Source organism: Carassius auratus, unplaced genomic scaffold (assembly GCF_003368295.1).
Source record: "Carassius auratus strain Wakin unplaced genomic scaffold, ASM336829v1 scaf_tig00215912, whole genome shotgun sequence".
NCBI lineage: Eukaryota > Metazoa > Chordata > Actinopteri > Cypriniformes > Cyprinidae > Carassius > Carassius auratus.
Genome location: NW_020528306.1, coordinates 469,457 through 490,228, shown reverse-complemented (window position 1 = coordinate 490,228; position 20,772 = coordinate 469,457). Strand labels below are relative to the sequence as shown.

At 38.6% G+C, this 20,772-nt stretch overlaps 1 protein-coding gene across 1 annotated transcript in view; it reads right to left on the bottom strand.

Annotated features, from left to right (window-relative positions):
* Positions 1-20,562, bottom strand: part of lmx1bb (LIM homeobox transcription factor 1, beta b) — a 59,839-nt gene extending 39,277 nt beyond the window's left edge. Inside the window, exons 1-3 of the mRNA XM_026261725.1 lie at positions 20,244-20,562; positions 19,882-20,006; positions 18,764-18,950 (exon numbers count right to left, since the gene is read on the bottom strand). Of these exons, the coding sequence (XP_026117510.1) occupies positions 18,764-18,950; positions 19,882-19,951 (257 nt within the window). The 5' untranslated portion in view covers positions 19,952-20,006; positions 20,244-20,562. The remainder of the gene's footprint in view (positions 1-18,763; positions 18,951-19,881; positions 20,007-20,243) is intronic.
* Between the last annotated feature and the right edge of the window lie 210 nt (positions 20,563-20,772).

The following is a 20,772-nucleotide window of genomic DNA, read 5'->3' as shown; positions in this document are numbered from 1 at the left end:
GACCCGTGCCTGTGCGCTAACAGCATTAATGATATTATGAAGAATTATGAGCAGAAATCGAATTTGCTTCGCCACTTGAGCGCCACTAAAATGCCAAACAATAAACTACCAGATTGCAAATTAGATCAGTAAAAATATCAAACACATTGCGGTGGTGGAGGAGAGAGAGAAAAGGGAGAGGGACGGGAAAAATCCATAATTGTGTTTAGCATCTGGACCCGAGGGAGTGAAGAAACTAAAGATCATCAGGGACCGACGTGCGAGCCTACTATTGACAGTGTGCTAAAAATCGACAGGCTAACTAAATAAACACTGCAGGCTCCATTAAATATTCAACAGCTGAGATTTGACTAAATCGCCTGTGTTTCGCTTTTTGCGCGCCCCCTTTGGAATCGCTACTTTCTCCTGTTTTGCCTCTCCTGCCTCTCTCTCTCTCTCTCCCCGTCTCTCGCACTCGCTTCTCATCACCCCATCTTTTTTCCTTCCCTGACTCTTGACAGCAATAAATGATGTGGAGCCTGAGGGCCTGACTCTGAGGGGAAGGAACGGAGGCCTCAGCCTGCTCAGAAAAAGCAATAGAGGAGAAACAGCCAATGACCAATGCTCATCACGCCAGCACTGAGGCGAAGATCAGTGACATTAAATAAAGGCTCTGAACACCTCCCGCTACCAAGATGGAGGACCTGTCATGGGCGCACACATCCACAAAATCTACCCAGCGTGCACTCTGTGCAGGCAAGTCTGGATAGATCCACACACCATCAAAGAAACAGGGAACCATTTTGGCAAAGCAGATGTTTTTGATGGCTGCAATACAAGGTCTAATATTTAGGGTTAAATAAACAAATTTGTTAACCATATGAGACATTGTTTAAATGTATTTGATCTTACAAGCAATGACTGCTTGGGTTTCGAGTATGTAAATTGAATGGAGTGATGGCAGTTTGCCTCAACACTCAAACATTCTGTGATCATTGAACTCTAGCTCTTCTCCAGGCTTTCTCACTCACTGAATATAGGAACACGTTTTTTTCACCATATTTCATATACTATAGTGAAATCGTGTTTGTGCAATTTCTGTACAGACGTGATGGGCTATAGTTGATCTGTAGTTCCTATTTGTAAAAAGAAAATGCCATCATATTTTTCAGGAATTTTCCCTAAATATGTTATTTTTGAATTATTGACTTTTTATCTGTTCAATACACTGAAATGAAAATTGGGGTATAAATAATTTTTACTCTAGTAGTTGCTAGTAAATTTCTATATTAATTACAAAGAAATGTCAAGTAACAATTAAAAGATAGACTTAAATACTATTTCCTTGTAAAACTTTGTTTTATATTTAGTTTTAGTTTAAGAAATCATTTGTACAGTGTAATAATCTACTATTTCCATCTCTCTTTTATACAAAATGCTTGAAGACTTTTATTACTTTAAATTTATTTTCCAAAATGGCAAAGGCATTTATTTGTGATCCTGCCGGTGAAAACCCAGCTGAAGTATTTATATTAGTTTAGTTTTAGATTTTGAGACTTTAGATTGGATTTCAAATACAGGGTCACAATTATTTATTTATTTAGATCACGGCTAGAGAAAGAATTTTGATATCTCACATGAATTATGAAGACTTTAACATTGCAACTGTATTGTGGTGAATTCTTGTGGACATGTGATTGCATTATGGGCTGTTACCCGTTATGATCACGACAGAGTGGTATTAGAGTGAGTCCAACTTTCAAATCAAAAAACTAAAAGTATGTGAACCACTCATATACTTCATATACATCAGAATTTCAATAAAGCCGTGTGATCTCAACTGTCATCCCTCAGCTCTGTTGCATCAATACAGATCCCTCAATGACAATCACCTTGGATGTGGTTTTTAATCACAGCAGCATCCTGACACTGATGGTCCAACTTGAGAGACAATCTCCTATCCCTTCTCTACTATCCTAGCATTCGACTACTGCCCACGCCATTATATATCTGTGTATTTCTAAGGGGATAGAATAGATCAGGACAGATGACGGCACGAGCCAAACCCGTTAATCTGAACCGAAAACTAAACTCCTCCAGGTTTCTCCTCCTCTATCGGTGCTCATCTGCTCCCACGAGAGCGGAGAAGCACTTATGCAAATAAGCGGTGACAGCGTTATTGTGGAAGGAATATCAATGGAGTAATTACAGCAAAGCCAGCACTCCTTTCCCCACCACCCCTGCCCGACTTCATCTCACAGCCCAGCTATGGCTCTCCCTGAGGGGGGAGGAGGAGACAGCAGCCACACTCTGGATCCAGAGCTAATAATGGAGGAACAGGTACAACCACAGAGGGAGTCAGCACAGGGGTCCTAATACACAGACGTGGCTAAACGTGACCCGCGGTCCCAAAGAGCGATCACAACATGATCTGATGATTAATGTGCAGTGAGCTGTGTTTAAAGGCTCCAAACAGTGTCGCTCTTTGTCTATATGTGTGTGTGTGTAATATATATATATTAACATTACCTTTGTCAACTAATGTTAACTAACAGTTTGAAAACACTAAAAATTTATGTCATTATTTTCATACTGTACATACAATGCAGTGATGCCTAAATACACTTGTGACATTTAAATTATTTCCGTGTGTGTGTGTGTGTGTGTTAGGTTTTAGACTTCTATTTTTAATAATTACCAGCTAACTGTTTGGACAGTTTTAACATCAGTGCATCACTGAAATAATGGTTCACTGCTGACATACACACTTAAGGATCTAGACTATTAAAACAAAAAAGGACAAGCCCTTCAATATGTGATGTCGTGTTTCAACTTGGTGTCTCAGTACAGACAGCACAATAAAACTGTGCTCACAGTCATTTCACAGGCTTCTCAAAAGAGTGCTGATAGTTACAGAGCATGAACCATCACAACTGCACATCACAAAATGTCAGAATGTTGGTGTAAGTGAATTACATCCAACATTAAGCTTCAACACAAAAAAATACTTTCTTTTCCAGTTTTTGTAACCCATGAAACATCAGAGCATAATCCTGCAGTCTGAAAATATACTGCCCGAAGCTAGATTTACTTTAGCTTAAAAGAATATAACAAGTCTAGAATCTTAGCGTACTTATGGTTGCTTACAGGATTAGCCTTCATCAGTGAATCTAAGGTGATTTACTCTGACAGGTTCTGGAAACAAGTTGGCGATTGTCCAATGAGCAAACACTTTTGGCATGTAAGAGTTGTCTAATTTAATGCTCAAATTTGTCTCTTTGTGCTTAGGGAAAGCACTCCTTGCCCCATTAATCCATGTGAAACAACAGTCATGCACGCCTGAAGAGAAGTAATCTTTCATCCTCACCATCTATTCACAGGTGAAGGATGGGTACGGCCATAAATAATGAGGGGGAGAAGGAAAAAAAGGAGGAGGGAGGGATCAAGGCGAATGCTGGGAGACCAGAAAAAGCAAAGGAGAGAAAGCTAAGGAGAAAGAGGGGATAGCTTCAAAGCCATCACATTCCTTAATACCCCCCTTAGGCGGAGCATTAACATGGCTAGAGTTGGAATGTCACCCTATGTGCACCATCACTGGCATGAGAGACACCCCAAAAAACATATAGCATCCGTAAAAACAAAGGTTCCAAAAGCAATTCCACAGAACCATTTTGGTTCCCTTCACTGAACAGTTCTTGAAAGAACCATTTTTGTCTTAGTGTGAAAAACATTTGAATAATCTAAAGAATCTTTTTAAACTTTTAAAAAATGGAAAGGTTTCATGGATGTTAAAGGTTTTCCTTGAACCATAGATGCCAAAATGTAATTTTTAAGAGTGTGGAACATTTCCAGTGCATAAAATATTGTTTATAATGGGAAAGGTTCTTCAGATTATTGAAATATCCTTCGCATTAAGAGAAAAAAGGTTCTTTTAAAAATTGTTCACTGAAAATGTTCTTTGGGGAACCCAAAATGGTTCTATTGTGTCACTCTTTCTGAAGAGTGCAGGTAATGCTTAACGAAAGTGTTTGAAATCAAAAGTTACAGAACAATGCAAATCTGCAATCTGTTTTAATTCATAAGAGAAGGGGACAGGGAATTCATAAATTTGCAAGAGATCAGAAGACATCTTAAGAGGGCAAGAGGAGTAGAACAGGGATCAAGCCCAAGACCCCAAACACATTCTGTTACTGCACGGCACTGGCGATGTCCAAGCACCTCATAGATCACAGAGCGCTTATCCCCACACTTATCTCACGAGCAATAACTCCCAATTAAAACTCGAAGAGAGTAAAACAGATGAAGTGAGAGACAGGAACCACAGGTTTCTGAGGCCTTTCGCCCCTTCCGTCTCCACCAGCCTCTTCATAAGCACGTGTTTGCACTCCAACGGACAGCCAAAACAAATCGCTTGCGACCCCACTGGCATATAAATTCTGATTATGGGGGTGAAATGCGCTTGTGGACTTCTGAGGTCTGTGTGGCCTTAATAGTTTCGCCCAATCTTGTGCAGTACCAAAAACTAATGTGTTGCTTCATATGGGAATTAGTTTGCTGGCTTTGAAAGTGGCGAATGTGTGGGGATATGTATTGGTAATATAAACAGCTGTGTTTTCATAATGTTGGAGAACAGATACGTGTAGCAATCAGGTCAATTAAGACTCGCTGAACACGAAAGCATTGGCATTTATTCTGAAAACTTGCCTGACAGACATCGTATCATTTATACAGCAGAATGATGAATGTTTCCATGCAAAGCAAACCTGGAAAATAAACAAATGGGATGGCGAATGTAGGAAAGAAATAAGCAACTGTCAAGTATGATCTTCATTTGCTCACTGGCCTTTCAGAGAACAAATTGTTACAATGCAATAAAAAAAATATGCAGAGAATAGGATATAGGTCTGTGGTGTAAAGTTTTTTTTTTGGATCATTTTTAACTGCCATTGTTCTTATGTTTAAGAGGTCTGTTTTGCATTTTCTGAGTTTTATTTTTCTTCACAGTAATAAAAACAACAAATTAAAATAACGGGCTACTCTCCACAGCATGAGCCCCTGCTGTGGGAGGAGCTGTAAAGCCGATGCTAACATGATTAACAGTGTTGACAACAAAAAAATAAAGAGTTAGAAAAAACATGCCCTCTCTGTTTATTTTTCCTGTTCCCTTCTATGCCCTTTTTTCCTGCTTTTCTTTGATCCTGTGGGTCTTATGAACCTTCCACATAAACAGCTAGCTGCGAAGGACACTTTTAGTGCATCCTGGGCTTGATGCAATGTATCTCATGGATGTCCCCAGAGTCACAAATCTCAAGGATGAAACGGACATCTACTCTCATGCAACCACTGGAAAACGACATCTCTTTCTATCTGAAATATCTTAAGAATACGTTACAAGCTCCCAGTCTAGCACCTAAACACATTTGGAGGACAGAGAGTGAGCGCATCACTTTGAAATTTCAACCACTTGTGCAATTACCTACAGACCGCTGGTGGTTTGCCGCCACAGGGTGAGTGTCCATCTCGAGGAGGACAGCCGGGACACGAAAACCGAGATAAAGAATGGTGCACGTTACAGAAATCAGTCTCTGATGTCCACATCCCAACATAAAGTAGTCTGGAATATAATCAAGATACTTAGTCATTAAAATACCAAGAACTAATAGTGGCATGGTACTAATTTATGTAACTGGGGAATTGTACATGTAGGACGTTTTTGAGATAAAAGTTATCTAAACACTCTGAATCCCATGTCATGACTGTTTATATCCATTCAATATACACCTTTCCTAAGTGGAATGAGAAACTAGTGTTAAAAATGCATTCTAAAAATGCATCCCACGGTGGATTTAGCAAATTTAACTTGGATTGTTAGTATAAAACTGAGCATCACCTCTGTTTAGAGGTCCTCAACAATGATATACACCTAGAAAAACATGCAAATACTGCCATTTTTCTCTTATGTTACCTTCAAAAGACACCTACTAAACCACTGGACAAATCACTGCTCTTTCGTGCACCCCTGTGAGAAGACGTATGTTTCTCCATCAATGTTCCATTGAAGTCTTCGTCCTCACAGATATCAAAGACTCAGGATTAAATAACTAATTAAATAATAATGAAGGAAACAGAAATACAAATGCAACCAGAGAAGAAATGAACACTGATTGCGGAGGCAAAGTAAGAGTTTCCATTTAGGGTTGCCAAAGCACCGTTAAATGTTATGGGCACATCAGGGTGCAAAGAGAGCCTGTTGGTCAGCCCGGAGGGGAGTATGACATCTGACACAGAACAGAGGCATTCTGGGCCACGCAGACCCCATGCTTCAAAAGAACCGCATGGGAAACAGACAACACTGCTGCATTAGGGTCACAAACAGGGCGCTCCACAGAAGAATAGGTATCATGAGGAACACAATCACGGGTTATACAATCCGAGTCTTCACCGAATACAGGCAAAAACATATCCTAACTAACCTGAAACCTTAGAGCACTCGCTGCTTACTTATTTATCTTGCTCTGACTTTCACCAACTGCGGTTGAACTCAAACCCAAGCGCCCCAATAGTTGTCAGGTCTCAGATGCAGTGTGACTTGAGGGGCCGATCTCCAATGCCGCGTAAGGGATTCTGCTCCAGTTGACGGTTCACTTTTATAGCTTCCTTGAAATATCCGTAAAAGAGGAGCTGGTGAGCTAAAGAAAACGGCTTTAAAACATTGGTGTGTAAATCTCTTTTAATACTACCAAACCCTATGTTAATGTCCCCTTTAGAAACCGCTCACTTTATTTCTCTCTCCCCCTTTTCCTTGCTTTCTGTCTCGCAGCTCTCAGCTCATTACATACAACAAGGAACTAAAAGACCACATCTTCAAATTAAGTGTTTTCATACACTATATGAACTTCGGCCAAGGGTCCACAAACTCTTCCTGTTTGGCTCTCGAGCTGCTCGTTTGTCTTTCTCTCACTGGTCATTTCAATTATGAAAAACAGAAAAACTTCTCTCATAATCCTTAACGAATGTCTGCTGAGGTTCATCTGATAGCTGGCAAAAGAGTTCCTTCGCAGCTGCTCGCATGTCTCCCAAGGAGGGGAAAAAACCCACATGGTTGGGAGATACTTGTATAATGATGCTTGAGCCTTTTGATTGATCATACATCTCTCCCTGGAGTTTGATGTGTTTTTTTGGGAGACTTAAGAACCTGACAGAGAGAAATACAGCCACAGAGAAAGAGGAGAGGTATCAAGAAAACATGTGGTGGAATAATGCAATGCCTGTCTGAACAGCAGACTGTTTGTGAACAGAAACAAAACGTCATGTTGTACCTGCACTGATGACATCACTACGAATCAACAATCGAGCAGAAGGGAGCATTGGGACGAAGCGAATGAAACCCTAATGGAAAATCAAGGCTGGTTTTTCCTTCTCTTAAACTCGCAGGGCTTGCGGTGAGCTTCAACCCTATAATAAAATAATGCACAGCAGTGTGCAGTGGATCTCTGTTTGAAAAATACTTGGGGAGAAAAAGAAAAACACATGGTGCGTAGTGTGGCACAAAACATATTTCATGCATGACTTTGGAGAATGTTAATAAGGATTAGAAACATACTTCAACTAATGTTCGGCTTCCCTCATGGGGCCATGACTGATTTTTACTCATGTTTCTCAAATGGGGAGAAATAACATCTGAGGTAACAGTTAACATTTTTAAAAACAAAAAAGGTAGAAAACGCTTTTAGAGGTATAATTTGTGAGCACAGTACGGAGAAAAGGAATCATTCTTCTCTCTTAATAGCTAATGCTGAGAGGGTTCTCTTGCATTCGCTCTCTTTCTGCAGTCTTTATTTCATTAGGATGTCATGTCAGGGGCCCTCAAGTTTCCCTCTGACCCCACACTCCGAGCACGGCTTCTGGTTAATGTTACATCAATACGGCTCTTATAAAAAAAATTTTTAACGTACAATGCATGTTCGGTTTCCAAGGAAAGATGGACCAATTAATCTGATTATAGTCTCAAATCCGACAACATGTGTACGCGTGTATCTAAGCATGTGGGATGCAGATGTGCGGTGCTTATGTGCGTGCCTGCAAGCGTGGAACTGGTGGATCAGGCCAAAATCTTGAGAGGATACAGCAGCTACCCTTCCACTGCGAATAACCCGAACATCGGCTCTTCAAAAGCTTCGCAGCCTGTCAGATACTGAAACATCAGCTCTACTTAAAAACCACAAAACCACTACGCCAACACCCGCAGCCACTTTGTTATAAAGGCAAACACCCGCACCACCACACCACCAAGAGGTTTCTTAAAGAGTATCATGTGTGCGTGTGTGAGCATCGCATGGCAGTATTTTTTCAAAATTAGGTTGTAGTTTTGTTGCGGACAACAGGAGGACAGAAAATGGCAAATGTAGATAATAAATGGCAACCAACTATGAAATCATGTGATGTGATGTAGCAATGACAGAACAATTAAGAGGGCTTAAATATCACAAAGGATATACAACCAATAAAAATTTGCCACAAGTCAGCATCCCAGAGAAAATCCAGTTGAGATTGAATGGTTTACTGTGAGCGATCAACTCTTTTTCATCACATGACGCAGTGTAGTCACATATACAAAGACAATTCAGCAACTGTATGCAAATACAGCCCACATGTGAGTGACAGACAGCTGCTCTGAGACTGGGAAATGACAGGAAAGAGCAATGAAAGGGATACAGATGTGAAATCATAAACCTCTGTCCAACCCTTCATGCTCCATTTGATATCATAACACTAAAGCACTTAACACTTCAGAGCAGATCATTTATTCTTCTCCGCTAACATCACTGGGTCCAACATTATGGACGATAAGTTTGCAAAGATCTCTTTTGAAAGCTATGATACATTTCTGTCCTTGATTTGATTTTGCTTTGTTAATAGAATGTAGATTGGTTGGGAAAGCACCTTACCAATTATTCTCAAATAATCTGGTGGTTTGTGATCCAAAAATGTGTCTAAATATTTTTCTTAAAAAACACTATTCTAATGACATTGCCCTAACTCAAAATTATCTTTCAAAAACTTAGCCTTTTGTAGCAGTACTAAGGTACAATGATGGAATTACCATGTTGTGTTTTAAAATAAATATCATGGTATTGATCATTGTGGTATTCCTTGCACCATAGTATTTATACAGTACATGTAAAAATAATCTCAAGTGCCTTTATTTTTAATGATTTCATACATCTTGACACTGTTTCATTTAAAGAGTCTTCAAATGAACACAGTCATTCCCAATTTTCAAATGCTGGTGTTGAACCTCCTAAAGTCCTTCTTCAATGCAGCAAAATGAGAGCATTTCCAATGGTTTGTAGATAAATATTCCACTCAATCCAATGTATTTTCTTTGTTTTCCATGTTTTAAGTATTGCCTTGTTTTACTGCGTGACAGCTGCACCAAACGACTGTCTGACTGATTCAGACTAAATCGTGAACCGATTAATACAGTTTTGTCAATCTGTTTGAACTTTTCATTCAAAAAACAACAAAAAAAAAGACTCAAAGAACTGATTCATCCGAGAATCTTTATTGCTAGTTCCGGACAAAACGACAGACGTGCCAATACGGAAAATGTTCCTTATGTCGGTATTTAAGTATCCACCTCAAGACAAGAATTTATCAGTTATATTAAAACACCAATCCAGACCCTCACAACAAGTAAGAAAGGACATAAGCCAAATAAAGAGTCTAGTATAGTTTCTGTACTTGAATACAGTCTTCTTTTATTCCATTAGATATTTTAATTTGTGTATTATTTTAGACATTTATAGTATAACACTCTTGTAATCCTCTTAACTCTTGCAAAGAGTACTTATGCAAACGAGGATGAATGTGACAGCAAACTGTTTGGATTGCAACAGACTGTTTATCTTACAGACGGAGATGTTTTTGGGTGAGTGAGGCGTTCAGGCTTTGCCATCAGGTGGTTTGGCACTGTGTCCAACCACTACAGAGCTGAAGAAGGAGGGCAGAGAAGAGTCTGGCGCACGGTGTGATGTGAAGCTGGAGGTCGGCCTCTGCCGCCTCTCCAGCTGAGCACCAAGCGCCACACATCGGCTCTGGTTTCATGTTCTGGGCCGGGGGTCAGGATCGCTCTCCCCTTGCTAACTGCAGGGGCAGGGGCCGCTCCTCACGCCTGACAACAGACAGACGCCCACCTCAGGAGGGGGGAATGGAGTTACTCACTCACTCCAAAGGAAAAAAAACAACAGAAGCAGGGAAGCCAGGAGAAGAGATGGATTGGTCTGAGATGGAGAACATGTTTGAGGCCATAACAGAAATGTTTGACTCTTTGAGGGGTGAAATATGCATAATTCAGGTCTATCTATTCTCCATATGTGACTGGAGTGAGTTTAGCATTGCTCCTCGTTCAGTCCTTACTGCTGAATAAGCAGTTCTAAGGTTCAATGTTTCTTCGAAACACTATTATGTCTGAACAGCATGTTTGTGTTTGTGGTTATGAATCCTGCCAAAAAGGATGGGCAATAGAGAGCACTGGTAAGAAGTGTACTATCAAAACAACAGCATTCACAGGGTAAAACAGGATAAAGAGGATGCATTGTTTGACACAAAAACAAAGAACGTGTAATATCTCGATATTAATCAGCCAATATTTTAGGTTTTCTGCTGTCGCTCGTATGTAAACAAAGTCACATGAGTCTTCATTAAAATGCCACTATGGAATAAATCATTTTCCCTTATTTGATTTTCAGAAATCCTCAATATTTCATTCCCTCATCTTCCTTTTTTTTTTGACTAGCAGATCATTTTGCTGCACTTGTGAGTGGTGGAAATTCCCAGGAAGATGTATTATAGCTCTTTTCAGAGAAATATTAGCATCCAGCCAGGAGAGACATGGAAATACAGGAGAGAGGGGGAGAGAAAGGAGGAAAAAGGCACAGACGATCAGTATCATACTTTCGGGATTTTTTTTTTTTTCGTCTCACAAAGGTGGCATCCCTTAGTGAAAAAGTAACATGAGACCTTACCTAAAGATGACATCACAAAGATCAAGGTTAAAATCTTCTCTAAAATAAAAAATAGGATCTGTTCTGTTTCTATTAAAAGAATATTCTGGATTCAGTGTAAGTTCTGTTGACAACAGAACTTTTGAGACTTTTAACGTGACTTGCTTTTTTACAAAAGCAGCAATCAAGGTTACAACAAGGCATTGACAATGGAAGTTAAAGGGGCGAAGGTTTAGTGTAAATGATTTAAAAGTAGAAATATGAAGCTCCTAATTTTAGAAAAGCACTTCTATGAATTATTGTTTAAACTTGTATTTTATGTAAACTGTAAAGTTATTTTTCATTCTTCCTTTTTTATGGTTAATTAGATTTTAGATTTAAATGTATGCATTTGTCCACCATTGTGTGACTTATTAAACCAGACAGTATTATTTCTTTATTTATTTCAAGAAAAGAAGGGACAAATGGCTTTGTAGTAATCAACACTGTGCCGCAAATGCTGTTGATCAATCTTAACTTGCACTGAACCCGGAATATTCTTTTAATTTCTACGACAATAAAATTAAAGCCAAATGTGTTTACACTGCTGTGGCTTTGTGTTAAACTCCTCTGAATCGTCTGACAGAAAAAAAAAAGAAAAAAGATTTAAACATCTGCAATCCAGTCAGCTGCTTCTTTTTTCATGCCTCTCCTTCATCCACTCCATTCTCCATCACTGTGCCTTCTATTGACTGTTATCCAAATATTTCCATCCTCCACTTATTGAAGCTGCCATGGGTCTTTTGGCTTCCAACACAAATCATTTTAGCTGCTTGTGGGGGGCTCACAGTCCCATGGAGGTATGGAAATACGATTCCCACCATCTCCTGCTCACGTTTGTTTTCCTTGGTCCAATCCAGCAGTGTTCACCATAACGACAGAAGATCAGGACCGTGGTGGGGAAACAGGAGGTCTTGTTGGTCAGAACACCATCTTTTTTTTTTTTTTTTTTCAGTTTACTTTAACCTGTCTCCTACTTCAGCTTCCCCTCAACCCTTGGAGGGAGATAAGGAATATTTAGACCACAGGATTCAGGATTTCATCCCGGATACACACAATGAGCAATGACACTCCTGCTTTGATGCACAAGAGGATAAAGCCACTAAATTTTCATGTACCAATGAAGCACACACACACACATTAAGATGTGAACATAATTAAGAACTACATAATTTCACAGTTTTGAGCAGAAGCTTATAATAAGGCATTTACAATGGGCGTTAACAGGGCCAATTTTTGAAGGATTTAAAAGCAGATATATCCAAACTTATACGATTCCATCAACAAGGTTTAATGTTACAACCACACAAAATTTTGTAGCCACACCAAATGCAGCCTGTCAAGTTCACTGCAAATACCAGGATGTGCTAAATTGTAAGAATTCATTTCCTGACCAGAGTAACTTAATTTTCCTGAAAGGACCAAACAAGGACTTTGGTGGTATGACAACACTCAAGGACGTTCCAACGGCTCTTCTGTTTCCCTTTATGAAGAAAAAGAAGAAATATCACAATGCAGAATGCGGAGCTTTAGAACTGTGGTCATGAAGAGGAAGGTAATTGGCTGGTTGGGGTAATCTGATTGGTTTCAGAGCATCTGATCTGGAGTCTAACAGACTTCCAACTAGTTGAATGAGTAAATAAAGAACTGTGGGAGCTCCAGCTGAAGACAGAATACCTCTAGCTCCAGGAGGGTCCGACCCAGAGAAAGCTTATTCCACGTGAAGGAGCTGAACTGCGCAGGCACAAAAGACCACAAAGCATCCCGCAAGAACCAGCAAAAGTCATTCTTTCAAGTGACCCTTAAAATGCTCTAATAAAGTAAGGCAGGTTTTGGCATTTAAAGAGATCGTCCACCCAAAAAGTAAAATTCAGTCATCATTTATTCAACCACATTTTGTTCCAAACATGACTTTCTTTCTTCTATGGAACATAAAAGAAGACATTTCAAAGAACATTGGTGTCCAAGCAAAGTTCTTCAAAGAACATTTGCAAAATACCTTTTGTGCTCCACAGAAGAAAGAAAGTCAGGTCTGAATCCACACGAGGGTGAGCAAGAATACCTGCTGAAATTACAAAATGCTACTCAAAATGCGATTTATTCCACCATCAAGAGCTTCGCACTTTGTGAAAATGGTTTCAGAACAAGGGTTAAATGGAGGGAGCAAACTGCCTAATGCATGTGTGGCTGTGTTTGTCTGTGAGCCTGAGCCTCGTAAGATCCCTCTCATGCTCACTTGGCTGTGAGAGAGGTTTCAGAGGGAGGAAGCGGCAGTGGTGCTATTCCAAATCACTGTCCCATTCCACCTCATTCTTCCCTCTTTTCTCCCTCTGACACAAATAAGAGGATTAGGGCACACAGCTTCCGTCAGTCCCTCCATTCAGGACAATGCGGCGAAGAGCTTAGTAAGATAGCCTTGAATAGCGGAGCAGACCTGTCATTCAAATTGGCTAGTACTATGGCGATTGGGAGGCTAATCTCATTAGGATATGAAAAAGAAAGAGAGGGAGAGAAAGAGTCTGAGAAGTCCAAGATGAGATTCGATTATCATCCTCATAACTTGCATCTAAGACGTGAGCCAAGCTTAAATCTTCTTGTCTATGACAAGACAGTTGAAACACTCTCGCAAGACATCTTAATAGTCCAGTGTTATTTGGAGAATGTGGAGACTTTGAAACAAACCAATATTTGTTCTATCACTGGATTATGTTGATGTTGTTTTTGCATATACATTTTTTCAGTTTTCAGACAAATCCACTTGCCTAATGTCTTCATGCGTTGGTTGTGAATGTGTTATGTGGGTGTGATAGTGAGCCGTAGGCGAGCCACATGCCCCGTGGCATCACCTGCCATACCAGTGCCAGTGTTTTCTTGCATCTGTGAAAAGCCTGTGTAGGAATAACACTGTGGAGACACTGAACTTCATCACTAAGTTGAGAACAGTGTGGAACAGAGACAAAAAAGAGCCTACAGCAACATAAGAGAGGAATGATGGAGAGATATTGTGCTTATGGCTTCTTAATAGCATGCTAAAACAGAAGGGATCTTTTTATTTGCATAGTGGATGATATATCTATTTATGTGTGCAACTAAGTAAACTAAATTGTAAGTTGATTCCCTTGAAATAAACACTGTGGCTCAGCATCTCAACCAGTCCAACACAGAAACAGCTCTTATTCAGGGGCGGGGTTATCTGTTTGCCCATCCAATGGATGACAAGGGGCGTGTTCCTGTCATTATTTCTGCAATTAATTTAGGTGATGTTATAATGTTGAAGAAATTACACACTTCACATAAATGATCTAATTCTAGATAATTAACCAATGCTTACAATTAAGATTATAAATATCTTATTGTAATACATTATTGTCAAATATTTCATTTAGCATTAAGTTTTAAGAGGTGAAGCTAACATCCATAGATTTTTTTTATTATTATTCTTAGTAATTGTTATATAGTAAAATAAATTATTACAAATGACTGTATATGCAAATATAAAAATATAAATATGAACATATAAGTTCAAGTATAAACAATACCTGGTATGAAGTGAATTAATAATTGGATCAAATGGATTAATAATTAGTTTTAGTTAAAAAACACTTTCAAAATCATTAAATAAGAGTAAAAAAAACAATAAACTAGTGGTTGTGACATTTTTTCTATGGTGTAGCTCAAGAAATATAAGCTTGTGCATGTAATGTATTTATAATAGCAAAATAAATATTCTTTAAAGCTGGCTGGCACATTCCACTTATAGTCATAGCATACATATTTTCCATGGTTAAACACCATCACAGAGATGGAGTTACATGTCAAGGACATTAACAACAATCACACATCTAAAAGAGAAGAGACACACAGAGAAAACTAAATATTCTATTCCACAAGTGAATTTAAAAGCAAAACCCAGACATCTAACGCTTCCCTCTACACCAGAATAACATCCCTTTAGGTCAAAGCGTTAAACGTCTGGTGGTGGGGGCTGTGTGGCACTAGTCTTGAGATGACAGATGATTGCATCATTTTAATGCTGCCAGGAGAGGCTGGGCTAATGTTGACACAAAACCTAATACTTCCTTGCAGAGGAACAGGCTGGCTCAGGCTCGGCCTCATCCCAGAGCAGAGCGCTACGAGGGCCTGCAGCACAGCAAGCAAAAGCCCCTGAACGCTGCAGGATTAGTACCCGCCTCACTTCTCTAAACGCGTAAGTCTACTTCTCACACATTCATCCAAACACAGATGTTTTCGTTTTTACATGCATACAAATATAGAAAAACAATCACAAATCATTAATAAATCATCATGCTGATATAAAGGTTATTTTAATTGAACCAGTAACTGGACAGTAAAGGCATTCTTGGTCAAAACAATGTCAGGGTGTCTTGGGAGGGTGTACGGCTCCAGTCATGTAGAAAACACACTGCCAGGCCCAAAATCCACTCATGTCAGCGGGAATGCGGCATCCCGCTCACAAAGCAGAGCTAATTAAAAAACAACATATCGCAGGAGGACGCCCCCACGGTGCTAAAATAGAACTATCAGCACACCAGGGGATCATCCACAACTTCCTACTTCAAGCAAATTATCCCTGGACCAAGACTAACAGCAGACTTGAGCCAGGTTTCACTGACACTAAGGCCAGACAAGAACATTCAACCACTCAGCATTCGAATAATACACAAATATATACACTTCTGTTAAACAACACTGTAAAATTGAATGGCAGAAGTTAAGGCATGCATATCTATCTATGCATACACAAACCCTGAGTGCTCAGAATCCCTCATTATCTACTGCACTCATGGTACAGAAATCCTGCTGTCTATCTGAGAATAATTCAAATCACAATGAGTTAAATACAACAGTAAGAAACATTACAGTATGTCTCTCTCTCACACATACACATAATTTTTTTTTTTTTTTTTTTTTTTTTGCCAAAAACAACTTCTAAGCTAGAGGAAGTGCATTATTCTCATTTTCATAACATTAGAAGCAACAATCACTGATTTATTTTGTAGTAAATCTATTTATTAAACATAGACAATAATAATAATAAAAATAATAATAATAATAATAATAATAAATATATTTATATATATAAATACATTTACATGTTTAAAAATATATGAATATAAAGCTATTATAATAACATTTACTGAAAAGAAAATGATATTAATTTTAAGACAATAAAAGGTGTTTGTCCAAACTACTTCGTAAATGTTTGTAAATTATAATTTATAAAAGTCTATCTGGGTTATTTAATATTATTTCTTTCAAAGAAATAAAGAAAGAAAGTGTAGGCTCCACCTATGGTAATGGCGTTGCAATTCCAATTAATTCAGATTCATCTGACACATTAAAGAGAATTCCCACTAATAGCTTAAAAACACAATTATATTTCCATAACCTGTGTCTTTAATTGGCGCTAATGCAAAGGTCTGCAGAGCCATTTAAAGAACATTGCAGATCGTAATTCCAAAGCTAATCCTCTAATAACGAGAGCCTGCTATTCCAAGTTAGCCTACTCTTGAGCTAGAGCGAGCTGAAATTTCCGCGCCAAAACAAGCTATAAATTCCCGCCGGTAAGCTCGTGCTGTAAATAGCTGACAGAGAGGTGTGAATATGAACGTTTGCCCAATGTCGTGATTTACGGTTCTAATGATTATAAGGCATGAATCAATTTATGCTAGTATGTCATTAGGAGGAGTTCCACCAGAAACGGTCAAAGGCTTCAACCTGGTGCCACGGGCGCTTCGCGGGGTTGACAAGTACAACCTAAATGAACGTCATAAAAGTCAAAAAGGTGCAAATTACATCTACTAAGTGGCCCGTCATTGCGAAATAAATAAACAAATATTACTGCTAGCTACCTGTGTAGCGCGCGTGTGAGAGGAGCCCCATAGCAGAGGTGTGCATGCTGAGACGAAACGGCTGTTTATCAAATGGCAGGTTTGGTAATAAGAGCAAAAGAAGATCAGACCAGGGAAATTTGATTTACATGAAACTAACACCTGATTGACATTCACAATGCCTTATAAAAACATAACGTAGTTAAGATTACAAGTAGTGACGCAAAGAAACAAAATTGAGAGATGTTTTCCAATAACAGGTAGCCTTAACAAACAGTCATTTATATAGATTATGAAATCTAAATATAGCATATAATACCACAGGCCACTAAAGGAAAACATTTTCATATGTTTGGCCTGTCTCAGAGCTAGCTGCCGTCTCCAGGGTGTGAAATATAAGTCCAGAGATATGAAAGTATTTTTTGTTAACATTAAAGCTGAAGCTGAAAAAAATTGGCGACTATTGAAGTCTGGCGTTATGGCCCTTTAATTATTGCATGGTGTCGTATAGGGACCTCCCAGTCCTTACCATGAGAGAGGGAGCGATATTTCAAAACCCCTGACACAAAAGCTTGCACAAGTAGTGACATACATAGGGAGAAGACATGCAACATAAGGCGCCCTGCGGTCCACTCCCAGCTTCAGGACCGGGTCAATATCAACACAGCACTCACCCACTGTGCGAATTCAGACTAATGTAGGCTATCCCATATGACTACACAATATTTTATAACCGAGGAATAAGAGGTGCGATTCGAGAACATTTTAAATGTTATACCGTGCCGGTAAAAAAAAAAAAAAGGCATTTTGTATATAGGCTATGCTTCACTTTTAGTGTTTGAAGAATCATGATGTTATTGTTAAGGTGTGATTATATTAAAAACATTCTACGACAGAACGGCCGAAGATTGTAAAATACAATAACAACAACAACAATAATAAGTATAGGTATAATAATAATAGATAATAAATTAGCGAAATAAACTAATGAAAAAAAACGTATTAATTAAAAAGAAATTAAAATAAATAAAAGACAAAAGAAGAAAAAACAATAGTGCGTTATTAAAAAACAAAACAACAACAACGTTTTATGAAGTCAAGAAATGATATATAGGCTAATTTCTTGACTTTAAATGTGTGTATGTGTGTGTGTGGCATACCAGAATTATAATAAATGTCTCACTTAAATCACCTAATTTCTGACCATTTATGATGGGCATGTAGGCTGAATAATGTAAAAAAACGTAAAAAATAAGATGAATCAACACGCATCCATCTGCGTTAAATGGATATAGACCTACTGTAGCTACCTATGACAGGTGAACGGTGAACAAATAATTATGTTGTCCTCGACTGATCGAATGTCCGAAGAGAAGACTAAATTAAATTAAATCGCTTAATTTTGATGGTCCTTGCGTTGCAAAATATCATAGCTCAAAAAAAGAAAGAAAAAAAAAAAAAAACACCACCACCACCACCAACAATAACAACAAAAGGATCCTGTGCAGCGTAAACTGAAATGAAAATTCAAGCCAAACTATCACACACTAAATCCAGGACTGACTTCTCAGTTTAGAACTAAGGAACTCAATTCATTTTGGCTATAACACATAAAAGCCTAATAAATATAAAGACGATTCTTCGGCAATACCACAGTGCACTTGGCCTCTCAATTGTAAAAACAACAGATTTTTTAAGATGTTGACAAGTTCAACAAAATCATATACCACCAACGCCACAAATAGCCTACGGTGAGTGTTATTGCGTAAAAACGAAAAATGTGTCACTCTCTCTGCTTAATCACAGATGAATGAAAACAAGTCAAGAAGCACTGAACCTGCGTGCGTGTTACGCCAATGATTTCTTTCAAATAATCCATGCCCTTACTGTTGGTAGTCGTGTTTGCAGTAAAGTTTCCTCTCCCGGAAGTAGCAGCTGGTGGTGAGCGGTTGTTGACACACGGCACATTGCAAACACTCCTCATGCCATGAAGACTCGTTGACGCGCATCAGAAAGCGGTCGGATATCGGCCGCTGGCACCCCTCACACACCGCCTGGTGATGGCACTCCGTCCCTGGAGAGCAAACGCATCATTTTAATAACTTTAAAACTTCATATAATTATTTATTATTAACATTATCAGTATGATTTTATATAAGGTTACATAAATGGCATACATTAATGAACCAGTGGTTATTATATCAAGTTGTAATAATAAACCAAAAATGACACGAATATTTACATAAAGTAAGTTTACGAACATAAAGTAGACCGAAAGGATCAGCCAAAACTACAGTTTACATAAATTTTATTCTTAAATAATATTTGTACCTACTTTTTGTTTATGTAGATATAGGCTACTAAAAAAAAAAAAAAAAAAAAAAAAAAAACAACAACTGTGGAGTAAAAATGTCCATTATAAATAATAATATAAATAATTGTATAATAATAGCTGTTTTTTTATTGCTTATTTGCTTGTGTTTTATTATTATTATTATTGTTTAATTTTATTACTGTGTGTGTTTCAATTTGTGTGTGTATTTATTTTGCGGTAGGCCTATTTTATTTATTTATTTATTTTTATTTTCGTTAGTATTTAAACGTTACAGTTATTAGTTAAAATGAAGCAGCCATAAGTGTGTGAAGGAGAAATAAGAATAACCGTTTCTGTAAAAAAAAAAAAGAAAAAAAAAAAGAAAAAAAAAAAACGGTATCAAAATAAATGCATTACGTTGCGCATAAAATTTCAGCAAATGTTTTATACGTCAGTTCCGTGAGAAATAGCCCTGATTATTCGACAGATATGCGGCCGGCCGGTAAAATGCATGACACGGGAGGATGCATCCCAGCCGCCTGCATAGTTTAAATACCACAGTTTCAGTTTTCATTCTCGCGTACATCTTGATAAAAACAGCATCATTAAAATTCCTAGAAATTATATTTTCGTAATCCAGGAACGTGTTCACACTGGTAGGCTACAATACTGAAGAAAGTGAATCACTTACCCAGCATAACTCCAAGCGTCGCCTGTCCCGACCGCAGCGGATGGTCTTCGATTTTTATACCGTCCAGCATCTTTAAATATCCCCACTGTTACCAGCAAGGAAGCGCCGTCCTAGTGACTCAGGACCTGTTGTAATATCCACAACAACACATTTGTCAGAGTTGTCTATGCTTCAAATCCCAAAACTATAGCACACAACATTAAAGAAATCTCAACCTCACGGCTTTGCCTCTAAGATGGCCAGCTCAAGAAAACTTTTCATTGCAACTGCCACTTGCAAGATAAGTATTTGCTCTCGATCAAACCTCGGCACAGAAGCAGAACAAGACATAATCATAAAACTTAAAACACGCACTAAGTCACCTGTTAGTTAATGGCCAAGTCAATCTAGACGTTTTCTGCACAAAGCGCAAAGTTTGTATCCCGGCTGTGCTGTCACGAGCTGCAAGGGAAGATCCTCCCTTTCCTACACCGTGCACAAGTCGTCTCGTCCCGCAAAAAAAGTTTTCAGTAAATAAGTGGTAAATTCCACAAAACCATAAAGGAGATGTCTAAACGTTAACTCTTAAATTAGTGCGCCATTCGGCTCCCTGTAGCTTGAGAAAGCTCAAAACTGAGATAGGCTTGAGGGAAAGCACCCTCCCATTTTGGTCGCGTCACTTTGCAGACTATTGACTGACATAGGGATGCTATTGGTGCGCCAGTGTTCGTGCACTCTGCCGAGTGGAACTAAATGTGTTCCGCCTCCAAAATCGCATTGCCTCTCAAACTAGAGGCGCAAAAGGATGGTAAAAAATGTTACAAAAATTGTGGTGAAACAAATGAGTCTAAAAACACAGTCTAATTCAGACAAAGATTTGGCCTAAAGAAAGAAAGAAAGAAAGAACCAGTC